The sequence below is a fragment of the Arvicanthis niloticus genome, chromosome 17 (assembly GCF_011762505.2).
Source record: "Arvicanthis niloticus isolate mArvNil1 chromosome 17, mArvNil1.pat.X, whole genome shotgun sequence".
Lineage (NCBI taxonomy): Eukaryota > Metazoa > Chordata > Mammalia > Rodentia > Muridae > Arvicanthis > Arvicanthis niloticus.
Window position 1 is genome coordinate 16741794 of NC_047674.1, and position 24705 is coordinate 16766498.

At 44.6% G+C, this 24705-nt stretch overlaps 1 protein-coding gene across 2 annotated transcripts; it reads right to left on the reverse strand.

Annotated features, from left to right (window-relative positions):
• Positions 1-5199: 5199 nt before the first annotated feature.
• Positions 5200-24483, reverse strand: Spp2 (secreted phosphoprotein 2). Of its 2 annotated transcripts, XM_076914832.1 has the most exons (9): positions 24275-24483; positions 24049-24173; positions 20578-20697; positions 19391-19498; positions 14245-14299; positions 13094-13144; positions 11770-11913; positions 10778-10873; positions 5200-5307 (listed from the first exon to the last, which is right to left on the reverse strand). In XM_076914832.1, the coding sequence occupies exons 1-8, from the start codon at positions 24339-24341 to the stop codon at positions 10788-10790; spliced, it is 756 nt and encodes a 251-aa protein (XP_076770947.1). In that variant the 5' UTR covers positions 24342-24483; the 3' UTR covers positions 5200-5307; positions 10778-10787. The 2 variants fall into 2 exon arrangements, with proteins under 2 accessions (XP_076770947.1, XP_034377559.1); XM_034521668.2 differs by lacking the exon at positions 11770-11913 and having other exon boundaries at positions 24275-24482.
• Positions 24484-24705: the final 222 nt, after the last annotated feature.

Sequence of the window (24705 nt, forward strand, 5' to 3'; positions counted from 1 at the left end):
CACTTTTATTAACCAATCATAGGTGATGGAAAACATTCTTTACACATCACCTAGACAGGAGATGCTCCAATAATCATGACAATGTCAACGTCTGGACTGCAACCAGGTCTCTAGGCACAGAAATCAGCATCTGAAATACATAGTGCTCAAAACCACCTCCCAGCACAGTTTCCCTTAAGTGTTGCTTCTGTCTGTCTGTCTGTCTGTCTGTCCCTTCTAGCTGTCTCCTCATATGCAGACTGCCCCCTTTCCCTAGTTGTATTACAGTTCTCAGCTTCTCTGCTCTCTTCCGTGTTTGTTCCTTGCTTTAGGAACATCTGTTTGTTCATCTTCAGGCTCAGGGCTTTCATCAGCTGTGGTGTCAAGTCTCTTCAAACACATTCTTCATTCTGATTGCAGTGATTTTGATTTCTAATAACTTGTTTTATCTCGTTCTTTTCCTTAGAGTTTCCATCTCTTTGTATCATCCGTCTGGTCTTTCACATTGCCTATTTTTCTTATTAAAGTCTTTGATATATTAATAACATGTCTAGCTTTAAAAGTCATGGATGTTGCACTCTGAATGCCTCACTCAAATTCAGGTCAAAATGTAATTATCATGTTGATGGTGTCTGTGATCAGGTCATATGAACCCTTGGTTCTTGAGTGGAATAAGACCACAGGTGTAGGAAAAAGTCACGTAGCATAGGAGTTGGTTGTTATGAGTGCTTTCTCTCTTTCATGGGCACCCTTGCCATGAGATGGCCACAGTGGCCATCTATCATTCTAAATGCACTGAGAGGACCCTCAAGCAGAGGCAGCCTCATAACTTTGGACTTCCCAGCTTCCAGAATTACGAGCCAAAGTAGATTCTATGACTTGTGCTTTATCCAGTCTAGAATACTCTGTTAGGTGTTAGGGAAACAGAAAATTAAAACACTCAGACACGAATGTGGCAATTCATACATTCCTGCCGGATTTCATTGTGGATTGGTGTTTGGTCTCTTCAATCTCTCTCTCTCTCTCTCTCTCTCTCTCTCTCTCTCTCTCTCTCTCTCTCTCTCTTTCTATGTGTCTTTGTGTCTGGGTGTGTGCGTGCACATGCATATGCATGTGCAGGTATGTGTGTCTTTCTGTGTGTGTCTGTATTTCTGTCTGTTTGTCTCTCTGTTATCTCTTGGTATACTTTATAAATTCTGTTGTGAGTGAGGCTTGAGTGTTGGTAGAGGTGAAGTGAGCTCACTGTGTGTATCCTGTTACAGGTCTACAGGAAGGCATTTAAACTGTGCCTGTGTCTATGGTGGGTCTCCAGGGAGGTTTTGACTCTCAGACTTGACTACTTCAAACCTCTAGAAATTTGCTAATTATACTTCAGGTTTTTCTACCTAAAAATGGTTTTTTATTTCTATCTGGTTAAGCTGCAATTCTCTGTATTTGTCTGTCTCTCCAATTTGGGAGACATCTATTTGTCCTGTATCCTCTTCTGATACAAATCTAAAGGGAGTTATTGGTTTGAGGTCTGGTTAGCTTTTCATCGTTTTTAAGGACAGGGTAGAATTTTCTAAGACACTCTACAAGGTGATTCCTAATTCCTCATATGATGGTATTTGGGAGACAAGATTAAACAAGGACATGAGGCTCGGACTGGCGTCCCTATAAGAAGTGGAACCAGGGCTTGCTCTTCACTGTGCAGAGCCATCCGTATGCTCTGAACTGAACGCTCACCAGGAACCAAATTAATGGCAGCATGATTTTGGACTTCCCAGAAAAACTAAATTTCTGTGGCTTAAGCCGCTCACTCTGTGGTAACTGGTTATAGCAGCCCAGACAGAATAAGATATTTCTGGTTCTTTCCTATTCCTAAGTCATTCTGTAAGCCCCTGGGATGCACTCCAACAAGAGATCATGTGCTACTTGGACTGGTGGCTGCTGCTGTTACCATAGCAACCACAGCTGGGGGCCCTTGACCACACCGAACCTCTTACAGTCTGTGCTTAGACTTAAAAGGTCAGTGGGCTCTTCTTGGTGTCTAGAAATTCCACATTCTCAAATTCTCCTCCCCTTTCTCAAGCATTTAATGTAACAAGCATGTTGGGAAAAATGAAGGAAGAAGGGAAGGGGAGGGGAGGGAAGACAAAATTAGTCTTGAAAACTCAGAATTAATCAATCTAGTCAGATTTAACTCTAGCTTCACCTTGAAGGGCTAGAACTGGATTCCTCCACAGAAAGGAATGTACCTCAGAGGAATTCTTACCTCAAGACATGACATTTCTCTTCCACACATTCTCTCTAGCCATCAATAGCCCATAACCACTAAAGAAATGACAGCCACTATTGTCAGATGTGTGTAGAACTATAAGATGCGTGATCAGAATACTATCTTTTATTGCAAACCCAGACATGAAAACAACACAGGACAGAGTCTGAGGACTTTTCCTCCAAACTTAAGGAAGACCTTGCTTGACATCTAAGCCAAGGAAGCCCTCACATGGATGGGAACCAACCAGCCAGCTCTTTCCCACAGGAGGGACCCAGGTGACAGAGGGACAACATGGTGCATGCCATGTTGTCAACAGACCAGGCCATACTGAGACATTCCAGGGATGGAACATAAGGAAATCATTAAACATTTGACCTCTGACCTCTGAGCAACTTTTCATCCCCAGATGTGAAATGACACAAGAGTTAACACTACGGAGCTGTGTGCATATTCCCAGGACCTCTACAGAAGGCTACAGTGCCATTCTTGATGTGGCTACTGATTCTGTGGGGAAAAATAAAAGAGTCACTTCTGGCAGGTGACTCCCACACACCTGCCTCTGGAGAGAAGCCAGATTTTTTTCGGTTGGAAGCCTTATGGTGGCACAATGACATTCTTGTGACAAGGGTTGTCACTGTTTGTCTTGCTCTGTGGTTTCCACTGAGGTCAGAGCCAAGAGAGAGTCCTAGCACTGACCACATTCCTCAGCCCCACCTCTGAGAACAGCTAAGGGGCTGGCTTGTTTAGTTAAAAAAAAAATACCTCACATCATTCTGAAGGACCGTGATCACATTAGCTCTTGCAAACATCCTTGGCCGAGGGTTCCTAGTCTATGACTCTCACTAGCTCAGTCCATCTTCCTGATGTCTCCATTGATGGCAGCAGCTGGTGAACCCACTTTCTCCACCAACTGTGTTGATATTTTAGCTTGCCGATGAATGCTTGCAGAAAAGCTACCCTTTAAGAAGGCCTGGGATACACTGCCATACATTTAGGTGTGCTCAGTGCTGGTACTGGCTCTTACTCTCTCAAGGCACAGACAAACTCACAATTATAGTTCACACCCACTTCAGCTTTCTCCAGTCCCAATGACGAGTGCTGAGCAAGGACTGCCCATTTCACACCTATGTGTATTTCACACCTATGTGTATTCACTGCTGTCTTCTCTAGAGGAACACGGAAGAAATGTGCAGTGAATTCAAAATTTACTGGGAAATTACAAAAATATGTAGACTCATAACTAAATTGTATGTAGCTTTTAGCCTATTTTGGGCACAAAAGAAACCACAGGTGCCCTGCAGAGATGTTTACGGATAATGTCTCTGGTGGGTCCAGAGTGTGGGAGGTTCCTGAGGCAGAGGGAGTGACTAGATTCAACTGTAAAGGCAGAAGAGAGTGTATGATTTATGAACATTGGTTAAACATGTATCTTTAGAATATCGTCATCCCTTCCAGACCAGCACCATCCCCCAACACCTTGTTTTAATTCCTCAGTCTTCAGTACAATGTGTCTGTGTCTGAAACAAATACTGTGAGAGAATACAAGCAGGGGACAAGACCAAAGCACATTCAGTTTGTGCCAGGTAGCTGTAATAAGAGCCATCTCTTTATAATGTCTCGACTTTTAGTTGTTTTCAGAAGGCTGGCACAAGCAACTCCATCTTTGAGACTAGGTCTCACCACAAAGCCTAAGCTGGTCTCAAACTCATAATTCTCCTGTTTCAGCTTCTTACGGATCACCAGCAAGCACTACTGTGCCAGCACGCCAAACTCGTAATGGTAGAATGGATGCCATCTCATGATTTTACACACACACACACACACACAGGCACACGCACACGCACACGCAAACGTGCATGCTCTCTTTCTCTCTCTGTCTCTCTGTCTCTTTGTCTCTGTCTCTATCTCTGTCTCTCTGTCTCTCTGTCTCTCTCTCTCTCTCTCTCTCTCTCTCTCTCTCTCTCACACACACACACACACACACACACACACACACACAGATAACTCACACCAAACCACAAATGGTGTCCCAAAAAGGCAGATTTGGGGTTGAACCCTATTCCCTTGGGGGGGAGGGGTCACTTGGCAATGCCTACTTTGAAGGATTTTTCATTCTGTAGCTGACTTATTAGACTAAGAAATTCAAAGGAAAGCAGTAGTGTGGGGTACTCCTGTAGGGACAGCGGTTGTTTGCAATGCATCTTACTCTTTAGCCACTGGACCACTTTTTATTAGTTAAAAATCATGTGCATGCAGAAGGCAGAGGAAGATGCCAGGTGTCCTGTTCCCTCACTCTCTGCCTTATTTCCTTGAGACAGCATCTCTCACTGAACCCAAAGCTCTAAAAGCATGTGTGGCCATACCTAGCCTTTTTTTTTTTTTTTTTAAATAGATAGGATCTAGGGATTCAAACTCAGGTTCCTATGGGCATTGATCAATCTCATCCACTGAGCTGTCTCCCTAGTCCACTAAATTTTATCCTTGGAGCAGTTCTACGTGTACAAAAACACAGGACACAAAATACAAAGTAACCTCTTCTTCCACCAAAGGTCTTTCTCTGTTATTAGCAGTTTGCACTATTGTGTCAGCGTTTGCTCCACCTGATGACCCAGGCTTCTGTGTGGTCAGTTACATCCCACTGCATGCGTGTGTGCAGTCTCATCCATTCTCTGGGGTTTAAGGAGCAAATGGCATTATGTACCACCTTGTCTGTATCATATGGGATAGTGTTGCTGCCCTAAAAGTCACCATGATGACTTAAAAAGAAAGACAACAGGCTTCTTGAGCCTGCTTGCTTTTAACGAGATGTTAATATCTATTGTACATTGGCTGGAAACCCTTGAAACATAGTTACTCCGTGAGCCTCCATCCCTAGCATCCTCCTCATGACATCAGTTCCTCATCTGAAGTTGGATACTTAGTGATACTCTATTCCAAACCAGACAATGAGAGAGCCATACTCGAAGGGGAAGACCTTTATTGCACAGTGGAGCTTATCAAAAGGAAAAAGACATGATTCTCCATGTCCTTCTTCATTTCAGCTTCTGCTTCTTTTTCTTTCATGGAATCTAGTCAAGAGAGAAGGAGGGGCAGGTTAGATCACCACAGTATGCATCAGCATTCTGAGGAGGAAGGGCAGGCTAGACCACCACAATGTGCATTAGCAACCCTGTGCTGAAGGGCCAGCCTGGAATTTCTGGGCACTGTTCAGAAAGTGATCTAAATGCTACAGGAGATTTGAACAGCTACACATAGCAGCCTGCATGGACCAAGGACAGGATGAGAGACACCACAGGAAGATGAGGCAGCCTGATCAGGGGCCAGAGACACAGCCTCAGAAAGGGAGCTCACGTCTCAAAACAGGGAAGACCAGAGAAACTCCTTGCAGAGGCTGTAGCTAGGCATCAGTCTGTGAATGGGAGACAGAGGGGCCAATCAAAGCAGTGCCTGGCCAGAGGCTGTGACAATCTGAGGAGATAGGGCTGGAGACTAAATGTTCAAAAATCTATCCACTCATCCATCCATCAGTTAATTTGTGCAGTAAGCAAGACTGCAGGGAACATTTATCGAGAATTGTAAAGATGAAAAAAGACACAATATTGACATCCCCAAATATTTAAAGTCATAAACCAGTGGAGAAGATGGATGTCGCCCTAGTACAGCAGGTAAATGAATTTCCAGATGCCCGAGTAGAGAGACATGAGGAAATGAGCTCCTGAAGACGGCAGTGCAGTGTGTGAGGTGCACTCAGGTGAATGGACAGGACCTGGGGACGAAGGTGAGAACCAGGGTCTAGAGAGGATTGCACACTGTGTGAGACATCCACATGAGGCAGGAGGCGGAGGAAGGCAGGATGTCCATAAAGGGTGCAGGCAGGGATTACACTAGTGGGAGCACTGCCCATATGCCATAGTCCTCAGGAGCTCAGACTGCACCCTTCGGGCTAGTAAAGCTCTTCAGAACTTATGTTAAGGGGACTCCATGCCTGAGCCTTCAAGGGCAACAAGAAAAACTGTCAGGAAGATTTGGGATACATTCAGCTATAAAGGAAGAGAAGCCAAGAACATGGAGAGGGGCAAGGAAGAAGGAGGCCTGAACTGATGTCTCTGGCATGCTAGTCACAGCCATGAGGGAGACGGGTGGGTCTCCAAGGAAGAACTTTGGTTTAAGCTTGGAGTGGAATAGTCAACGGAAGTTAGTGACATGCTGTTGCTTACTAAACTGAGAGTTCAACCTGGAGGGATGGATCGGATCGACCCTGGCCAGGCAAGCACATCAAAGCATAACCACTGCAAATCATGGGAACTCACGGTACCTGGTAGAGCCATTAATGGTGAGAGATGCAGAGCAGACAGGAATGAAAGCCAGGAGAAAGTGGAGAGTGGAGAGTGGCCAGGTTTTTGCCTCTGGGGCCCCAGTGGGTTTCCCTCCCCCCCCCCCTTTGTGGAGTCTGTCTTCTTCTGTGGGTGAGCAGGTTTTGGAGATCATAACAAGAAATTCTCACTAGTGAGTCTGAAACCTGAACAATGAAATCACTTCCCAGAGGCCAAGGTGCCTCAGGTATTAGGGAACAGTGCCCCCACCTGGTTGGTGGTGGTAAGTACACAGCTCACGCTGGCAGAGTTGCAGCTACGTAGCAAGTATATAGTGCCACTCAGCACATGACAAATGTATCTCAGACATTGAAGTTTCATGTGGAGATGTATCACAAGAAGAAAACAGGTGTAGGAAGCAGGCATAAGAAAAGAAGTCCAAATCCTAACACCACCTCTAAGAGCAGGGCCTCTCTGACCTCCTTTCCTCCTTCTCTAAGAAACAGAAGATATGATATGATATATGATATGATGTAGTGTGATATGATGTGATGTGGTATGGTATGACATAGTACTATATGATATGGTATGGTATAGAATGATATAACTTGGTATGGTATGATATGGTATAATATGATATGGTATGATATGGTATAATACGGTATGGTATGATATAATATGCTATGGTATGCTATGATATAATATGGTACGGTACAATACAATGTGATGTGATAAGGCAGTGGGTGCGAAGGCAACAAGCATACTTGTGATTCATGGTCTCCCTGGGTGCAGAGAGGACATTTGATCAACAGTGGCTGAAGGAATATGTGGAAAAATCTTGGCACTGAATCTTTTTGTCATTGGCTTATGGACCAAAACCACCATCAGACCTGCCCCGGCACTGCTCTTAGGCACAAGCTGACAATCCCGATGCCAGCCACAGGGCGGTGTAAAGAAAAACCTCCCAGCTCAGATTCTTCCGTCCACTCCACAGTTGCCAAGACAGAACTGTTCTGGCTACAGAGATTAAAAAAGTGAAGGATCTTAAGCAGATACTTTCTAACATGGAAATTGGGTACTGGTTTTCCAAACTACGTATCTTCGAATCCCACTAAAACCATCTTGGCTCTTTCACTAAGTACTCCATTTTACTCTTTAGTACTGGATCATTCCTGGCAACCTTAGAGAAGACTAGAACAGTATCTATTTGATTATAGACACACTTGCTCAGTTTCTATTATACTCCAGGGAGTAAGGCAGGCTCATGATAAAATGGAGAAAATGTGATTCACATTTTTAAAGTAACAGTCTCACTAGTGGTCAACCATCTACTCATCCTATCCTAATTATTTAACGAAATTAATGGGGATACTTTTATAAGCAATTTTAAATAGACATTCGGGATTTCTTCACTAGTCATCAAACTAGAACAATAAGGATAGCCAGGTAAGGCATCTGCAAAGAGTTCGTGGTCCGTTGGGAAGAAAAATAAACAAATAAAAACCAACTAAACAAACAAAAAAGATCCCACATAGCCTCTCAGGGCTGGATGCCTGTCAGAGGCAGTGGTGCAGGTTTAGAAAGAGACCAGCTGAGCTCAGCACACACTGGGGATGCCTCCTCAATAGAATCACAGTGTGGCCATTACTGGCTTTGTTTTATGACTCTAGGCAGCATGGTGGGCTGTTTCAAAACCTGCCCTGCTAAAGGTCACACGAGGCCAGAGATATTACTGGGACACTAGCGACAATCGATGAACAGGCCGAGACTGCTGCTCTTGGCCTCTAGTCTGTGCTGCTTTTGAAGACATGTGTTTTGGGTGATTCGTTTCTCTGCAGATGTTAGATGATCCCACTCTATTGCAACACATACATGCATGCACACTTGATGGAATCATATCATTAATAATCAAAGCACGCTCATCTGCTGAAAATTCTGTTCTCAAACCCCTCCCCTAACCAGATGCTGTACAGGGCAAAGGGCGAGTTTTTGCCTGTATGTAAAGAATACAACGAGTTTCTTTCTTCAAAATGGCGAATTTCTTGATCTCAGCAAGAAGTTGGTTTTTATTTTTAGATCAAAAAGAAGATCTGCCACTTGCATCTTTTATCCACAGTGGATTTTTTTCTCTCCATTTTAGTAAAATGTCATCTGACTTCTTTCAAATTGTAAGTTGTTAAAATTAATTATACCATGCTTAGCTGCCTTTCAGGGAAACGTCTCTCAAAAACCCAAAGTGAAAGATCCCAGCTCAAAAGAAATGCACTAAGCACGGGTGTGCCCTGCGTCAGGGGCTGAATGCAGGGCCCTTGAACGAAGGTATCAGGAAGCTCCCTGGATCCCATTCTCAACAAGCCTGTGAGTGTTTGATTGCATGTGTGTATGTATAACATGTGTGTGTCTGGTATGCTTGGAGGCCAGAAGAGGGTATTGAATCCCCTGGAACTGGAGTTACAGATGGCTATAAATTACCATTCAAGTGCTGGGAACTGAACCTGGGCATCATGGGAGCTCAGGGGAGGGCTGGGTATGGGACAGACAAAGCTAGAGGTGTGCACAGAGTTGAAGCAGTACGGTCACTGTGAGCTATCCTGGGGCGTTCAGATCGTGTCTGAAAGCATGTAGTGTTGTTTACACTATAAAGTGTACAGAGAGCTGTAAACATGGCTCAGCGGTTCAGATCACTTGCTACTTTTTCAGAAAACCAAGGTTCAGTTCCTAGCATGTGAGGGCCCCAGGCATACACAGGTCACCCATATATACACATAGACAAACACTCATACACATAAAATAAATATGTGTTTTCTTTAAAAATGTAAAGTGCGTGAATGCTGAGGCTTTATTGGTAATTTGTGTGTATGCTGCAAACATCGATGCCCTGAATCCACACTTGTAATTGCATTTTAAATATAATTTTAAAATTTTTAAGATTTATTTATTCTATTTATGAGTGTCTGCATGTATGTGTACCATATGTGTGCCTGGCGCTCACAGAGGTCAGAAGAGGGTGCTAGATCTCCTGGAACTGAAGTTACCCATGGTTGTGATCTACCATGTGGGTTCTGGCAGTCAAACTCAGGTCCTCTGAAAGAGCATCAAGTCATTTTAACTGCTGAGCTCCTGCAACTGTATGTTAAGTTTCTTCTTAACTGTCTCCTTCATGGAGCCTCTTTGGAGTTTTCAGAATACTTATTCTGCTTTCTCTCTTCCCTGGTGCCCGAGAATGTGTATAGTGGTGAGACTCCGCCTTACTGGGTGACAGCTTAGTGGATCAGAGCTCAGTCTACCATCCCCCAGAAGTACTGGGGGAAGAGTGTACAATCCATTATTCTGTTTTGCTCAGGGTCTGGATTTTGCACAGCTCTGATTTAGCCCACAAGTCAAGTCAACATCAGAGGGCACCAGTGGAGGATCAAGGTCTCCTCATCTTTCCAGGATAAACAAGGACAAGCAGACAAGGCAGGCAGTGTGAGGTGAGGCCAAGAGGCCAGAACGCATCCAGTTCATTAGTAACTAGGGAAGGAAATGGCTGGCTGATATTAGATAAATCTGTCAATACAACAAACAATCCTGCACCCCACAGATGCCAGGAGACAAGGAAGAAAACAGAAGGTTCATTGACGCTCTCCAGATCTGTAAGTCGAGAAAATGAGGTTGTAGCAATGGTATCAACCAAGAAAGGAAGGTAGCAGAACTTCCAGATCTCACAGTCGAGCCACAGCCAATGACCCTAGCAGGCAGTTGGCATAAGGACCCAGATCTTGAGGCAGTGTGACCCATTTGAAGATAGGCTACACATCAATGACAGTGATGCTCAAGGAAGAGGAAGCGATGACAGAGTAATCGATAGAGGGGAGAAAGAACTGGACTGAGGGAATATAATTGGCCACCAGTATTTAAATGACAAAGAAAGAAAAGTCAAAGAAGATTCCATGAAAAATGTTATGGAACCTCCTGGGAAGAATGGAGGGAGGGCAGCATTGGGGTAGAGAGACTGGGAAAAGCAGGGTGGTTTGGAAAGTGGAGAAACTTGGTCCTATCAGTACCAGCAGATGGCATAGGGGAAAGGTGGGTGACCACAAGACGTATGCACAGTGCCTGGGGGAGACAGGAGGCTCCCCCAATAGGCTCTTCCCAATAGGGAGATGGAGTGGGTATTGAAGAGCCTGGGAAGGATGCCATGGGACTTGCTCTAAGTCCCTTTTGCTTCTAAATAGTCCCTTACCTGCAGGATGTCACTCAAAGCCAGAATTTATTCTTGCTCTGCGATGGAGATTCAGGAACCTTCTATGGGCAGGAGGATGTCCCCTCCTCATGGTCTCTAAAGATGGAAGGGAGAAGCAGACTCTGTCAGGCATAAATTGATGAGACCAAGCCAAACACAACCTGAGCCCTCACTGCCCACAGGACACCCAAGGCACCGTCTCCTGTCTTCCCCAACAAGCCTCTGGCCCTCTCGAGTCACAGCGGCACCCAGAGCTGACTTCTCACTCCACAGCCCATGTCACACTCTCAACTGCAAGCCCTAGAGGGCAGAAACTGTCACGTTTCTCTTTCAGGCATCTGTGGAAACTGCCCCATGCTTGTCACACACATTTGTGGAACTAAATTAAATCATCATGTTCAGAGGCATCTCAGAGACAGCTGTACATCTGCATTAATGATGCTCCAAGTCCCCAGTGTGGTTAAGTGGTGGCTTAGAGATGCCTTCTGACACACCCAAGAGGGCTAATCACATGAATTTACATCAAAACTGTATTCTCTCTCCCTTCCTCTCTCCTTTTAACTATGTCTCTGTCTCTTTCCGTTTCTGTGCGTGGTTTTTTCCTTGTCTGTCTCTTTCTGTCTCTCCATGTGCACCTCCCCCCCCCCCCCGTGTGCTTGTGTGTGTTTATTTCTAACTATGTCTCTGTCTTTTTTTGACTCTGAGTCCCTTTGTCTCTGTCTCTTTCTGTCTCTGAGTCGCTGTCTCTCTCTTCCTGTCCCTCATCACTGGGGAAATCTGACATGTTTTAAGGACACTCACACATCCCTGTCAAGATACCCATGTAGTAAAAAACTAATTTTCAATACAAAGCCCATGGGGATCTGAACCCTTCCAACAACCAAGCCAGGAGCTTGAATACCAGTCCTCTGGCCCCAGTCAACATCAGCTGAAAGCACCAATTGACAGCCTTTCCACCACTTCATACGGTGGTACAGAGCTACCCAGCTCACCTGCTCCTGTGTTCTTTACACCAGAAACTACTAGATAGTCACAGTTTGCTGACGAAGATGCAGATTTGGGGGAATGTGTTGAGGCGTAGCAATTGGGAGTAAAGCCCCCATGTAGGTTATCAATCCAAACTGTTGATTTAATTCCTGTTTTTGAACATTTCCAGAATCAAAACCCAAGATATAACAGTTGCTACTGTGACAGACATTCAAGAACTAGGTCGTGATTTCTGAAGACAGTTCTGAAAGAATTGTCCCAAAGAACATGCCAGCCCCAGTGATGGCTATGCTAGCTGTGTGTTCTCCCAAAGAGACAGGCCTTGTGTGTGTGTGTGTGGGGGGGCAGGGTTAAAAACTTAAGTTTCAGGTTTAATTCCTGGCACACAGGATCAACTGGAGCATGAAGTTGAGACCCAGAACTCTCTAATGTGTGAGTATCTGTGTCATTATTACGGCAGGGCTCTGGACACAGGGTGGATTTCACAATGCCGGAAAGCAAAGTAGAGAATGCACAGGTGTAAAAGATAGGTCAAAGTTTGATCTCTGTCCTAGTCACATGGCTGGGGACAACAGGGGCCACCCTGACTACATAGATGGGATCGAGTCCTGACTATTCCAGGGGCACATCGCCACACACTGGACCCTATGACTCAGACAATGCTGGGGGAGTGAATGTGTGCAAGTACAGGGCCTTCTTAAGGGGAAAACTGACTTTTCCCTTGCCTGTCTGCAGAGATGTTAGGGGCATTGCATCTTTAGAAATAAAGAGAAATACCTTACAGAAGCCCGCAAGGAGTCAGGGAGAAGACAGTGCAACCACAGCCTGGAAGTGAGGGCCAAAGAAGGAAGCTTTGGTGGGCAGTGAGTGTGTGTATATACTCTGTATTTGCCAATTTATACCAAGTGTTTTCAATACTCAACTCTTCTAGGTAAAAGTGGAGAAAACAGGGTGTGCAGAACCACTCAGGAGACAGAATAAGGAAACTGACCATACAGAGAAGGGACTAAAGTCCCAGTCTCATCCATTTACTGAGAAGTCTGGTCAATTCTGGTAAAGGAGGGAGATAGTCAGAGGGAAAGTTGCCCAAAAAATGCCCTAGGTGGGACAAGAAGAAATGCCAAGTGGTGACTTCCTAGGCTGACTTAACATTTGATTTCTGGTAACTTCCATGAACAAGGGCCTCCAAGCAAGTGTATGCATTAACATTCTTGTTTGTTGAGATGGTTTCCAATCCAGGGTCTGTCCCCTGTACAATGGCTTCAGTGTGGACCCTGCTGCTCAGCAAAGTTTCTAGTGGCATCTTACAGAAGGAAACAGACCACTTACCAAGCGACCGGTCATGGAATTGTTCACTTTTGGATTCATCAGAAAGAAAACCTGTAACACATTAATAATCATCAGGCCAGACCCCTCCACCCACTTCAGAAGGACCCACAATTGTAGAACTGATGCTCTGGATATCCTCCTTAAACAGAGGAGCAGCATAGGATAGCAGAGAGTTTTGCTGACATTAACGACAATATGAAAACTCATCAGAAATATTTTTAAAAATGGTTTCTAAATGGTAGCCCATGGATGGTGTTTACAGTTAAACATTCTACAGGGAGGGGAAATGAAGATTCTTTTATCACCCAACAGAGACACCATGAGAGACTGTGATGTGAGTGCAAGTCACATGACTGGAGACCACTGAGTCTACCCTGATTAGGCCCATAGCCACACACTAGACACTGCAACTTGGATAGTGCATTAGACAAGCATGTTTAAGTATGAGGCTCTCTTAACACGCAAGCTGATTTTTTGTTTGTTTGTTTTTGATTTTGTCAACTTGACATAAGTCATCTGAGAAGAGAGAACCTTGGCTGACTAAATATCCCTAAACAAGTCTGTGGGACATTTTCTCAATTGATGATTGATGTGAGAGGGCTCAGACAACTGTGGGTGCTGCTACCCTTGGGCAGGTGGTCCTGGGTTGCCTTAGAAAGGAGGCTGAGCAAGCACTAGAGAGCAAGCCAGTAAGCAGCACTCCTCCATGGCCACCACTTCAGTTCCTGCCTCCAGGTTCCTGCCTTGAGTTCCTTCATGACATACTGAGGATGAGATCCATAAGCCAAACAAGCCCTTTCCTCTCATGCTACGTTTAGTCATGGTGTTCTATCCCAGCAATAGAGATAGACTAGAATGGGGAAACTGACTTTGACCCTCCTGATTTGCAGACATGTGAGACCATTGAATGTGATCTTATATGTAGAACTCTGTAGAAATATGTCACCAAATGGTTGCATCACTACCCAGTGAGATAAGACAAGGGTAAAAGTAAAGCCAGGTATTTGCTTTTCTGTAATGACTTTAATTGTTCAAAGGTTATCTGTAGAAAAACTAGGCATATCTTGCTTTGAGTGATTCCCAGAGAACTGTGTTAAACAAGTTGTATGAAGGAAAACCAAATAATATTAAGGTAACAGAGATCAACTTACCAAGTAGATAATCATTTCTTCGTCTGTGGGATCTCGCCATGTCCCCAAAAATCATCTAAAGAAGTTTAAGCATCAGGATGAAAGAGAAAGCTGTAAACGCGAGGGCTCAGATATATAATGCATTCAGAGAAATAAGGATAACTCTCAATGGTATCTAATATGTATATTCAAGAAAGCACAGTGGTTAAGAGCACTGCTTCTCCTCCAGAGGACCTAAGTTCAATTCCCAGCATCTTCATGGCATCTTAAAACCATCTGGAACTACAATCTGGCTTCCTCAGGCACCAGGTACACATGTTGTGCACAGACATACGTGCAGACAAAATACCAATTTATATAAATAAACAAATTGATTAATTAAAATAATCTAAAAGAATGACAACACATGGAAAACAGGTGTAGTGGTACATGCCAGAATCGGAGCAGTCTAGTGATAGAGATAGGGCAGTGGTGAGTTCAAGACAAGCCTGGGCTGTAAAATGAAGACTTTCCTTCCCCACAGAGAAAAGAAGGGACAGAAGCAAACAAGCAAGGAAAGAAGAAGAAAGGAAGGAAGGTGAGAGAAGGGAGGGGGCAGAAAATAACATGATTCAAGGCCAACTTGGGCTATACACTAAGGTCATCCTAGACTATATTAGCAAGATCCTGTCTCAAGAAAAAATAAAAGAAGGAGGAGGAGGAGGAGGAGGAGAAGGAGGAGGAGGAGGAGGAGAAGGAGGAGGAAGAAGAAGAAGAAGGAGGAGGAGGAGGAGGAGGAGGAGGAGGAGGAGGAGGAGGAGGAGGAGGAGAGAGAGAACTAGAGAAAGAGGGAGAGCCATTGATAATAGCCAATATGTATAAGCATCTCATATGTTGACCAGCTAGTGTACAGATAAACCACATATAGTATATCCACAAAATGGAAAGTTATTTCACAATAAAAGGGAATGAAGCACCTTCACACCCTTTTCCATATTACACACAAACATTGCATGAGCCTGCAAAACATCCAGCTAAGTGACATAAGCTAGTCACAAGTGGGCATATGTTATATGGGGCTATTTATGTGACGTGACCAGGATGGAAGACACCGTGGAGCAGATCTGTATTTGTTAGGGGTGGGAGAATGTAGTCTAGGGAAGGATTCATCTTAGGAGCCTCCTTTCCGTATGATGAATGGGTTCTGAATGTGGATACTGGTAGCACCTTGACCATCATCATACAAATATAACCCAACCCTATGCACTGTACATGTGTACAAGGCAGGTTGTATGGCATGGGAATTGTAGCTTAGTGGCATTGCTTAAAAATGAAAGAAAAAAATACGTTAGGGGCTAAGGGAAAGGGGCTAAGTTCAGAGGCAGAGCACATAGTTTGTTTAGGAAGCCCTGTATCCCATCCCCAGCACCACACAAAAATAATAATCATGGTATATATAGAAAATATATGTAAAAATAAAAGTTAGATAGTATCTATAGGAGAGGCACATGACCTTAATGGCCAAAGATTTCTCTAGCTTCAGCTAGAGATCAATATTCCTGTTGCCTCCTAACTATCAAGGATGTAAGTCTATAGTTTTGCTTCACAATAGGAAGAAGCTGGGGCTGGAACATAGCTTGGTAAGTATATAGGACAAGTAGGACACTTGGCCAGGAGACACGAAACTCTGTGTCCAATCCCTAGCATCAAATAGAACTGAGTGTGGTTGGCCCCAAACTCATAGGTTCCCTAATAGCCCCTATATAAACCAGAAAATCAGCAGTAACAAAATTACCTTGCATCTCATCCCTAGCACCACACAAATAATAATAATCACAGTGTACATAGAAAATATATGTAAAAAATAAATAGTAAAATGACTCTGTAGGAGAGGCACATAACCTTAGCCTCCTCTTGTCCTCATCATTTCTGAATTAGCTGGACCATATGTCACAGGTATGTCAGAGAGTTTAACTCAGACAGTCCAGTAAAGGGACCCTTGGTATTTAGCATCATAAAAAGAAAAAAAAAATTAAACTACAGCTCCTAGGAAAGCTTAGAAATTGCCTGGGAGGTTGGCCCGCGGACATTGGCAGTGTGACTGAGATCAGTCAACAATGTTTCTCTTCTCTGCACTGGCAAGATATCCCCATGTGACCCTGAGGTCTCTGGTCATTGGTCTCATGACTTTTCTAATTCTAAAATACACTTCATGATGAAACAGCCAAGGGGTGGGTGTGCCAGCTCCATAGACAGCACTAATGCTCAGGTGCAATCCTCGATGTTTGAGTTTTACACACTTTTAGTATAATGTTCATAATAGAGTTCTCTCTTGGAAAATTGAATGAAAGAATAGAAGACATGGAAATCGTTATTCTATACAGCTGCACAACACTGGAAAAGATGTAAACACCTGTCAAAAACCTCACCCCACTATAAATGAGCAAATGACGTAACTGTGATGCTAACCCCACCATCGGAATCTAGAAGGGTCCTTTGTGCTGTGTTTTAGACCATTTCCCCCCAGTTTTCTTGTGTTCTCTTAACGAGTATTTACTGAGCACCTACCTGGTATCAACTATAAATGAGAAGAATGAAAATGAATATTCCTCAGCCGTAGGAGATGAGGGCTAGTATGGAAAGCAGTCGAGGAAGAAAGGTGACACCAAGTCACAGATGAAGAGCATTGATTTCATAGTAATATTGCAGACCACTTTGTCATGGTCAATGTTGGTTGTTAATGGAATTAGGAATTACCTAGGAGACACACTTCCTGGGGAGTCTATGAAGAGGTTTAAGTAAGAGAAGACCTGCTCTAAATGCAAGTGGTATGGTCCCATGGTCTGGGGTCCTAGGCTGAATAAAAAAAGAAAAAGGAAAAAGCCAACTAAAACACACACCCCCTCCTTCTTGATTTCACACACTGTGTGACCAGCACCACATGCTCCTGCTGCCACACTAAAGCTGTCCTTGCTGCCATGATGAACTGTGCTTTCAAATTGTGAGCCTAAATGACTCCCCCCTTAAGTTGTTTTTGTCTCAGCAATCAATAAGGTAACTAATACATAGCTCTAAAGCAATCAGGGGCAAAAAGACTTCTGCTACTGACTCAGCATCTGTTATACATCAGACCCTGGAGCTGATACTTCACATCCATCCAAGCCTCATTTGGGCCTATAAGGTAACTAAAAGCAAGATGAAAGACTGACTCTAAGGCCCCTTTTCCCATCTGTCACTTGTGGAGCTGATACTTCACATCTATTCAAGCTTCATTTGGGCCTATAAAGCAAGAAGAAAGACTGAGTCTAAGGCCTCTTCTCCCGTCTGTCACTTGCTTGCACTATAGATTAGCATGCCAATCACCCCAGTTATCTGACCTTGCTCATTCTCCTTTAAGGCTGAAAACTCAAAGATGTATCAATATCCTAAACCTGAGGTCACTTTTGATTCCAAGAGGATCAAAACGTTGCAGGATCCCCAGCCCACCCAGACTCCTTAGGGCAATTATTCTGGAACAGAAGTCATCCTGTGTAGGAACTAGGTTGGTTCCTTTGGGCAAAGACAGTGATTAATAGATTATCAATTTATTAACTAGAATGTAGGACAGATTGGGGCTGAAATAATGATGGGGGACTCAAGGATAAGAATTATAAGAATTGTTTAGTAGTGCATACCTCTAACCTCCTGCCCCAATTTTTTCTTTAAATCTAAGACCCGTGTCTAGACTCAAAAGATGGACTTGGGGTGGAGGCGTGGTCTCTAGACCCTTTTGTCTATTGCTCTTCCCAGTGTGGCCCCATTAAATAAATCTCCTTCTGCTTTTCACTATTTCTTTAGCTGGCTTATTAGAGTGGGTTGCTTACATAGTCTGGTGGAACTGGAGCCCAGGCCTTTGCCCTAAAAATTCTGTTAATAGTGAGTATCTTCATTGTTCAGCATTTAACAGATGAAGAAGTTACAGATCAGGGAGGATAAATGAAGGTCAAGGATCCTGACCTAGAGTGCAGATCTAACAAATCGTTTTGAACAGTGGTCTAACAAAGACTTCCCCATACTCTCCACTGAGCTACTGACTTTGAAATTTGGTAACCGATGCTCTGAAATCAAGTCCCAAATCTCAGAGAAGGAAAGACACACACACACACAAAGAGAGGGGGGGAGGATGAGAGGATTAAGGGAAGGGAGGGAGAGAAAAAAGATAGAAAAACAGGGCAGACAGACAGACAGACAGACAGACAGACAGAGATTCTTTTAGTCCTGTTCTCCTAGAGCAGTGGTTCTCAACCTCCCTAATGCTACAACCCTTTAATACAGTTCTCCATGGTGTAGTGACCCCCAACCATAAAATTATTTTTGTTGCCACTTCATAACTATAATTTTGTTATTGTTATGAATCATAACATAAATATTTATGTTTTCTGATGGTCTTATGTGGCCCTTGTGACAGGGGTCATGCCCCAAAGGTTGAGAACCGCAGCACTAGTTAATCCTGACCAGAACTCTGACACACTGGTTAAAGTATGGTGACTGTGGAAAGCTACAAAGCCTCAGTCTTGGACCAACTTACCAGGCGTATCTTAGCCCCTGATAGTCCTTTACTGCCCACCCCTATGTATAACTGAACATCCCGTGGCTACCAAGTCAGATGCATTGGGAATGTACAAATCCCTAGCTCCCAACAACCCCAAAGCTAAGAACAACCTCAGACGTCTCTATGGCCTATAGCAGATTCCTCCTTTGTTGTTTCCCACCTACATGAAATTTCTGCAAACATATTTGAAAATGCCTTGATTTTTTTTTTACACTTTAATTGTTTTGTTCCCATGAAAACATGAAATTAATAGCAAACTATCACTTCTGGGGCACAGCATGTGGTATAATCAGAATCTATGCTCTCGGGCCACGGTCACTCAGAGTTAGCTCCAAAATGAACTATTTCTTATTCCGATTGATGTGAGAGCTCTGTTGCTGTGTTGTGTGTTTGCAGGGGTTGAGGAGGGGACGGGGAGAGGCAGGGGAAAGATGTAAAGATGCTAGAAAATGAGCCAGTAGCTGTTGGGGGGGAGTCCAGCTGTGTGAGCAGAATTCTGTCTATTGGTGTCTGAAAGGTGTTCAACTGTTATCAAACAGCTCAGCTTTCACAGACCACCCCCAGATGCAGCTGAAAGGAGACAGTTCCCCGTCATACCTCCTCACTGCTGTTGGACTCGGATGTGGACGCCCAGCGGCAGTGAGCCCACACATCCTTCACCTGTCCCTTGGACATCTGCACAGTGCTCCTGCAAGCAGCTGTTGGCTAGAAAAGACAGAGTCATGAGTTGCTTCTTCAGCCCCCTGTGGGAGAAGTTCACCTCTGGACAATAAACTGCAGGGCTTGCAAAACAAGGTGGAAGGAAGAGATTCACAAAGGTGGTTCAGCTTTTCAAAGTGAACACTCTTTAGAACTAAACAACAACAACAAAAGGGTATGTGTGAGTATCTCCATGAGCTTAATTCCAGTCCCCAAGAAAAGTCTGCCTTTCCTTGTGAGTTCAAAGGGCTGTCTGGAATCCATTTTTGCTTTAACAGAAACAAGTGGTAAAGATGCCATATATTTGACTATATAGCATATACATACATATACCTATATATACATACATATGTATGTGTATGTGTGTGTGTGTGTACATACACATATGCACACACATGCACATACACATATGTATGGATAAATTATTTGGCCCTAAGATTTGGTTAGAAGTATGTGCATGTGACATTCTCTGCAAAACAGAATCTTGTTGAAATTTCATGAGAGAAATAACAAAATTATTCCCTCTGTAATGGGACCTCAGAAAACCATTCATTTGCTGAAAACATACTGAGGGTTTCATTCTAATCAGAGAGAGTTCCGTCACACAACAGCTGACATATCATGTGACCTGAATGGAGAAGGGAGATACTGTGGGCAACACTTAATCCTGGATTGCATGCCAAGATTAACACTAGACTCACAGTTCACACTCATGTCCAAGAGAGTTTTATATGTGTTTGGGTTTTTCTTTGCTCTCAATCTCTTTGCACTTACTGTGCCTCATACAAACAAACCATCCAACCTCACAAGACTGATATACTACCCACTGGAACTTTTGTCTGGAATTTAAAGAATGGAACACTGGTGCTGTAAGGGTTAAAGAGCTGACCAATATCACTGAAGACTGCAGATTCCACAGCTCAAGATCTCACTCCCTCAGTCCCAGAGCTAAGCAATGTTGTGGTGATCCAGTGTGTGCCCAAGTGGCAGACAGGCAATGGCCAAGTTCCTTTGGTGACTCCTGATCTGCTCATGGTCATGAAAGTAGGGACATTCTCCTTTGCATTTCTTTCTGGGTCACTTACCACAGAGTAGCCCCTTTGGAAGGCACAGGTGGAGGAATCACCAGAATCTCTCAGGCATGTCGTTTCCTGAACACTGAACTCTAAGTTCATGACCAGTGTGTCTTCATCCAAGACGTTGACCTTCACAAAAGCAAAGCATGGATTTTCATTAGACACGTTTCTGAGCTTCATGGTAGTAGATATGATTTTTTTTCCCTGCCCAAAGAGAAACCATAGACAGGGTCACCTACTCACTGGCAAAGCTATGTGTCGTGTTGGCATCTGTGCAGTGGCATGCACTCAGACTGCAGCCCATAGAGAAAAGCCGTGCAACTCTGGACACTGTGGAACCAAAGAAGCTGAGTGTCGTGGGCACACCTCCAATCCCAGTACTCAGAAGGCTGAGCCGGGAGGTTCCTAGCTTGAGGCCAACCTGGCCTATAGAGAGAGATCTTGTCACAAACTAACAGTCAATAGAAGGGAGAGAGGAAGGAAGCAGGAAGGCCGAACAGAACATTTGCTTTCACACCAATGCCAATGTTGCTTTTAAAGATTTACGCTGACAATTCCTTCTTGGTACTGAGTTTGTACTTGTGAGCTCACCTAGGCACAGAATATTACTTGTAACTCCTAAACTAGTGATGACATTTTCTAAATGAAGGCACCATACATGTCTACCAGTTCCTAAAATAAGAAAATGAGACACAGGCCATCTCCTAGGAAACCTTTCAAACATCCTGAAAAAAAAAAAAAAAAAAAACCCGGGTGGTCTGAGGACAGGGGATGTTGTGCTATACCAAGCCCTTCCCTGTGCGCTGGGCACCTGAGACAGCAGAAAAGATATCAGGAAGCTGTGATTCCAAAGTGGGTACTTCCCTATGAATGCTTGTAAGAAAATTAAAGTTCACTCGGGTAGTTCATGCTGAAGACTGACAGTGAGCATGAGGTAATGGGAGAGAAGGGAGGAAGTAGCCTAAAAGACTCAGTGGGAAAAATGTAAACAGAGACCCAGAGGATGAGGGCTTATTGTATGAGGAAAAAGCAGAGCCCAGCGTCTCAGGACAACATCCGGCCCGTGTTGTTAGAGCAGTGTGAGGAGGGAGAGCCATTTACTGCAATGTTGGAGAGATGGGAAATCTCCGACAAATCATGGTCTTGTCTGTTGTGGTGTAATTCACCATTACAGAATGAAGTGCCAACCCACACTTCGTTCCACCCACAGTAATTTCTGTCACCTACAGCCACTGACCAAACCCTTAGCATTCACTCTCAGACTCACTTTTTAATTCTTCCCGCAATCAGGCTAGAGGGCTAGAGACCCAGAATCTTCTATTCTGCTTCCCTTCAGATTACAAACACTGTCTTTATGTTAATCATCTCTTCTCTCATTTGACTGCAAGTGGCCAAAAGAAGCCCTCCGCACTTTACTGCCATGCTGTTCCTTCTGTCAGATATCTTCGTTCCCTGGTGGGGTTGTAAGGGGTTGCAGAGACAAAAGACCGTCCCAAGTAGTGAGGGAGTCTGTCTCACACAGGGGAGGAACAGAATACTGGGACGCAGCGTAAAGGTCATCTCTGTCCCATGGGCTTGCAGTTGTGTGTCTCCTGTGACATTGTGGAATACAGAGCTCAAGGAAAGACCCTGGATGGAGACTGCAGCTTGAACAATAGACTCAAATGATGGGGAAGAGTGATGGCAGATCAGGAATAGCCAGGCATAGGTGCATGGGGGAAGGGAGGCAACACAGAGACAGTAAGCATCTGCTAGGATCATGTGGGTCATCTGTAAGTGGCTTATCTTCAGTTACATGTGCCTGAGGTCAGGCCCCCATGACTATACCAAGATGGCCACATGTCAGATTATGCTGTGTCGGCCATGTCTCACTGGTTACCTGTCCACAGTGTCCCAGGTTCCTGCTCTCTGGATCTGTCCCTGTGCCCTCTATTTAATAAGCTGTTTTGCTCTGCAGTGAGCAATAGCTAAATTGCAAATGGATTTAAACTGTTGGTCTGCAAGTTTGGCAAGAAGCTGTAGGTTCAACATTCTATGAAGACTGCATTCGGTACCAATGGAATGTGGCCTGGGTGCTAGCAAAACAGGGTGGGAGGAAAAGGCAGCTTCACTCTGATATGGCTTTCTTCCAGAAGCAGCTTGGCTGTTAGCTAGCAGCTGCCTACACCCACCTCCAAGGCCTCCCCACCAGTGTTCAGCATGAACCTTGACAGTCAAGTTGACAGTCAGCATGAACCAGACAGACTGGGTGTGGCTGGTGCCTCGCTATAGTTCAGCCTACACCTTCACAACCAGTTACCCAGCTAGCAAAAGCAACCGAAGCGATGGATTTGCTTTGCATTTGGGAAAAGGAAAACCCAGTTTTTTGTCACTGCCACTCCTTACAACCCCACCAGGGAACAAAGATATCTGACAGAAGGAACATCATGGCAGTAAAGTGCAGAGGGCTTCTTTTGGCCACTTGCAGTCAAATGAGAGGAGAGACGATTAGCATAAAGACAGTGTTTGTAATCTGAAGGGAAGCAGAATAGAAGATTCTGGGACTCTAGCCCTCTAGCCTGATTGCGGGAAGAATTAAAAGGGGACCAAAGGGACATGTTCCACGTGCAGGCAAGCTGGGAAAGTGAGGTCTGTATGCTCCCGAGGAGCAGAGGAGCAGCGGAGTGTAAGAGATGGTGGCCTAGAATAGGGTGGAGAAGGGAGTGGCCAGTAGGGGTGGCCATGTAGCCTCTGTGTGGAGGTAGTGGCTGCTGGCCACCTGACCACATGGCTCCACTCTTGCCCCCATGAGCTTATCTGTTCTATTTCTTTCTCATTTCTGTCCCTACCTTCCTGTGAGCCCCGTGAAGCCAATAAGAAGACAGCGAGACTTCTCAGGGAGCAGGAAGGAGAAAGGCTTCTCTGTGACCCTGCTCCATCCCCCTCACGATTGCCACAGTGAGTCTCGGCAAGCCCAAGATAATGTCGCTTTCCCGAGTTCTTTAGGTGAACAGCACCATAAAGTCCAGGAAAGCAGGAGGGTTTCTTTGACTCAGAAGCCAGCGTTTGTTTCCTATAAACACCGAGAGCCCGATGCTGCGTGGGAAGAGAGGTTCTTTCTCACTAGGCAGCACCTCCCAATCAAACAGCATCACGAGGACTTCTGGGATCTTTACCCCAAACCAGGACACACACAGAGAGAAGCCAAGGTCAGAGGGAAAACACAGGGGGAAGAATCAGATGTCCCAAGAAGCTTTGAGAGCCTCGGGACAGAAAAAAAAATGTAATGAAATCTCTTCTCAGTCCAAAAAGTCAGCATGGGAGAGGACGGGCTGTGACCTTTGTAAACAGAAAAATAAAATTAATCTACTCAACAAAGTAAGTGAAGACCAGACAGGGGTGGTTAAGGGAAGATAAAACAGGGGTGGTAAAAAAAAAAAAAAAAAAAAGAAAGAAAGAAAAAAAATTAAAAAGGCTCAGGAGGTGTCTCTATTCACTTACTCTCTTCAAGGAGCTCCGGGTCGCCCGAAACAGGTAAGGACTCAAGGACTGCGAGTTCACCTTTGCTACAGAGGCACTGAGAGCTTCCTGCAGAGAGGAAGGGTCGTAGTCGTACACCGGGAAACCTGGACAGCAAGCACACAGGCCACAGTGAGAGGAGATGAGGCACCGGGAAGGCTGTGATTCCCTAGAGCATGTGGCCAGCGCAGTGGCATGTGTCCTTTACCTGAGGCACACCAGTACTGCATGCCCAGCACCAACATAACCAGTGTCTTCAACATTGCCTGCTCCATCCTGAGGACTGCGACCCAGAGCCAGGGAGATGGCCTCTCTACCGGCTTCAGGATAAGAACTCTTTCCGAGGGCCGCTGTCTTATCCTTGTCACTTGCGACCTAGCTGCCTGGCTGGCTGGAGCAATCTGGAACCTCAGTAGAGATGATTGATTCTGGTGTCAATATTTACTGCTGACTTTTCCTGTGGAAAAATTCCAGGCCGAGGCCACTTTTGAAGTTTGGACCTCGCCAAGGGACTTTAGCCCACAGCAGGAGACATTCAGGGAGGCTTGGGTCTCCCTGTATGATCTTTATCTTCTCTCTTTGCATTTCGCTCTTTGGGGGAGGGGACATAATTGTGGACTCAACAACACCGTGTCTATT

Coding starts and splice junctions, on each gene's coding strand:
- Spp2 (XM_076914832.1), bottom strand. CDS start 24,341: ATGGAGCAGGCAATGTTGAAGACACTGGTTATGTTGGTGCTGGGCATG. Junction 20,698..24,048: donor CCCGGAGCTCCTTGAAGAGA/GTAAGTGAATAG, acceptor GCTTTTGTGAAG/GTCAACGTCTTGGATGAAGA. Junction 13,145..14,244: donor AAGAAATGATTATCTACTTG/GTAAGTTGATCT, acceptor AATGTGTTACAG/GTTTTCTTTCTGATGAATCC.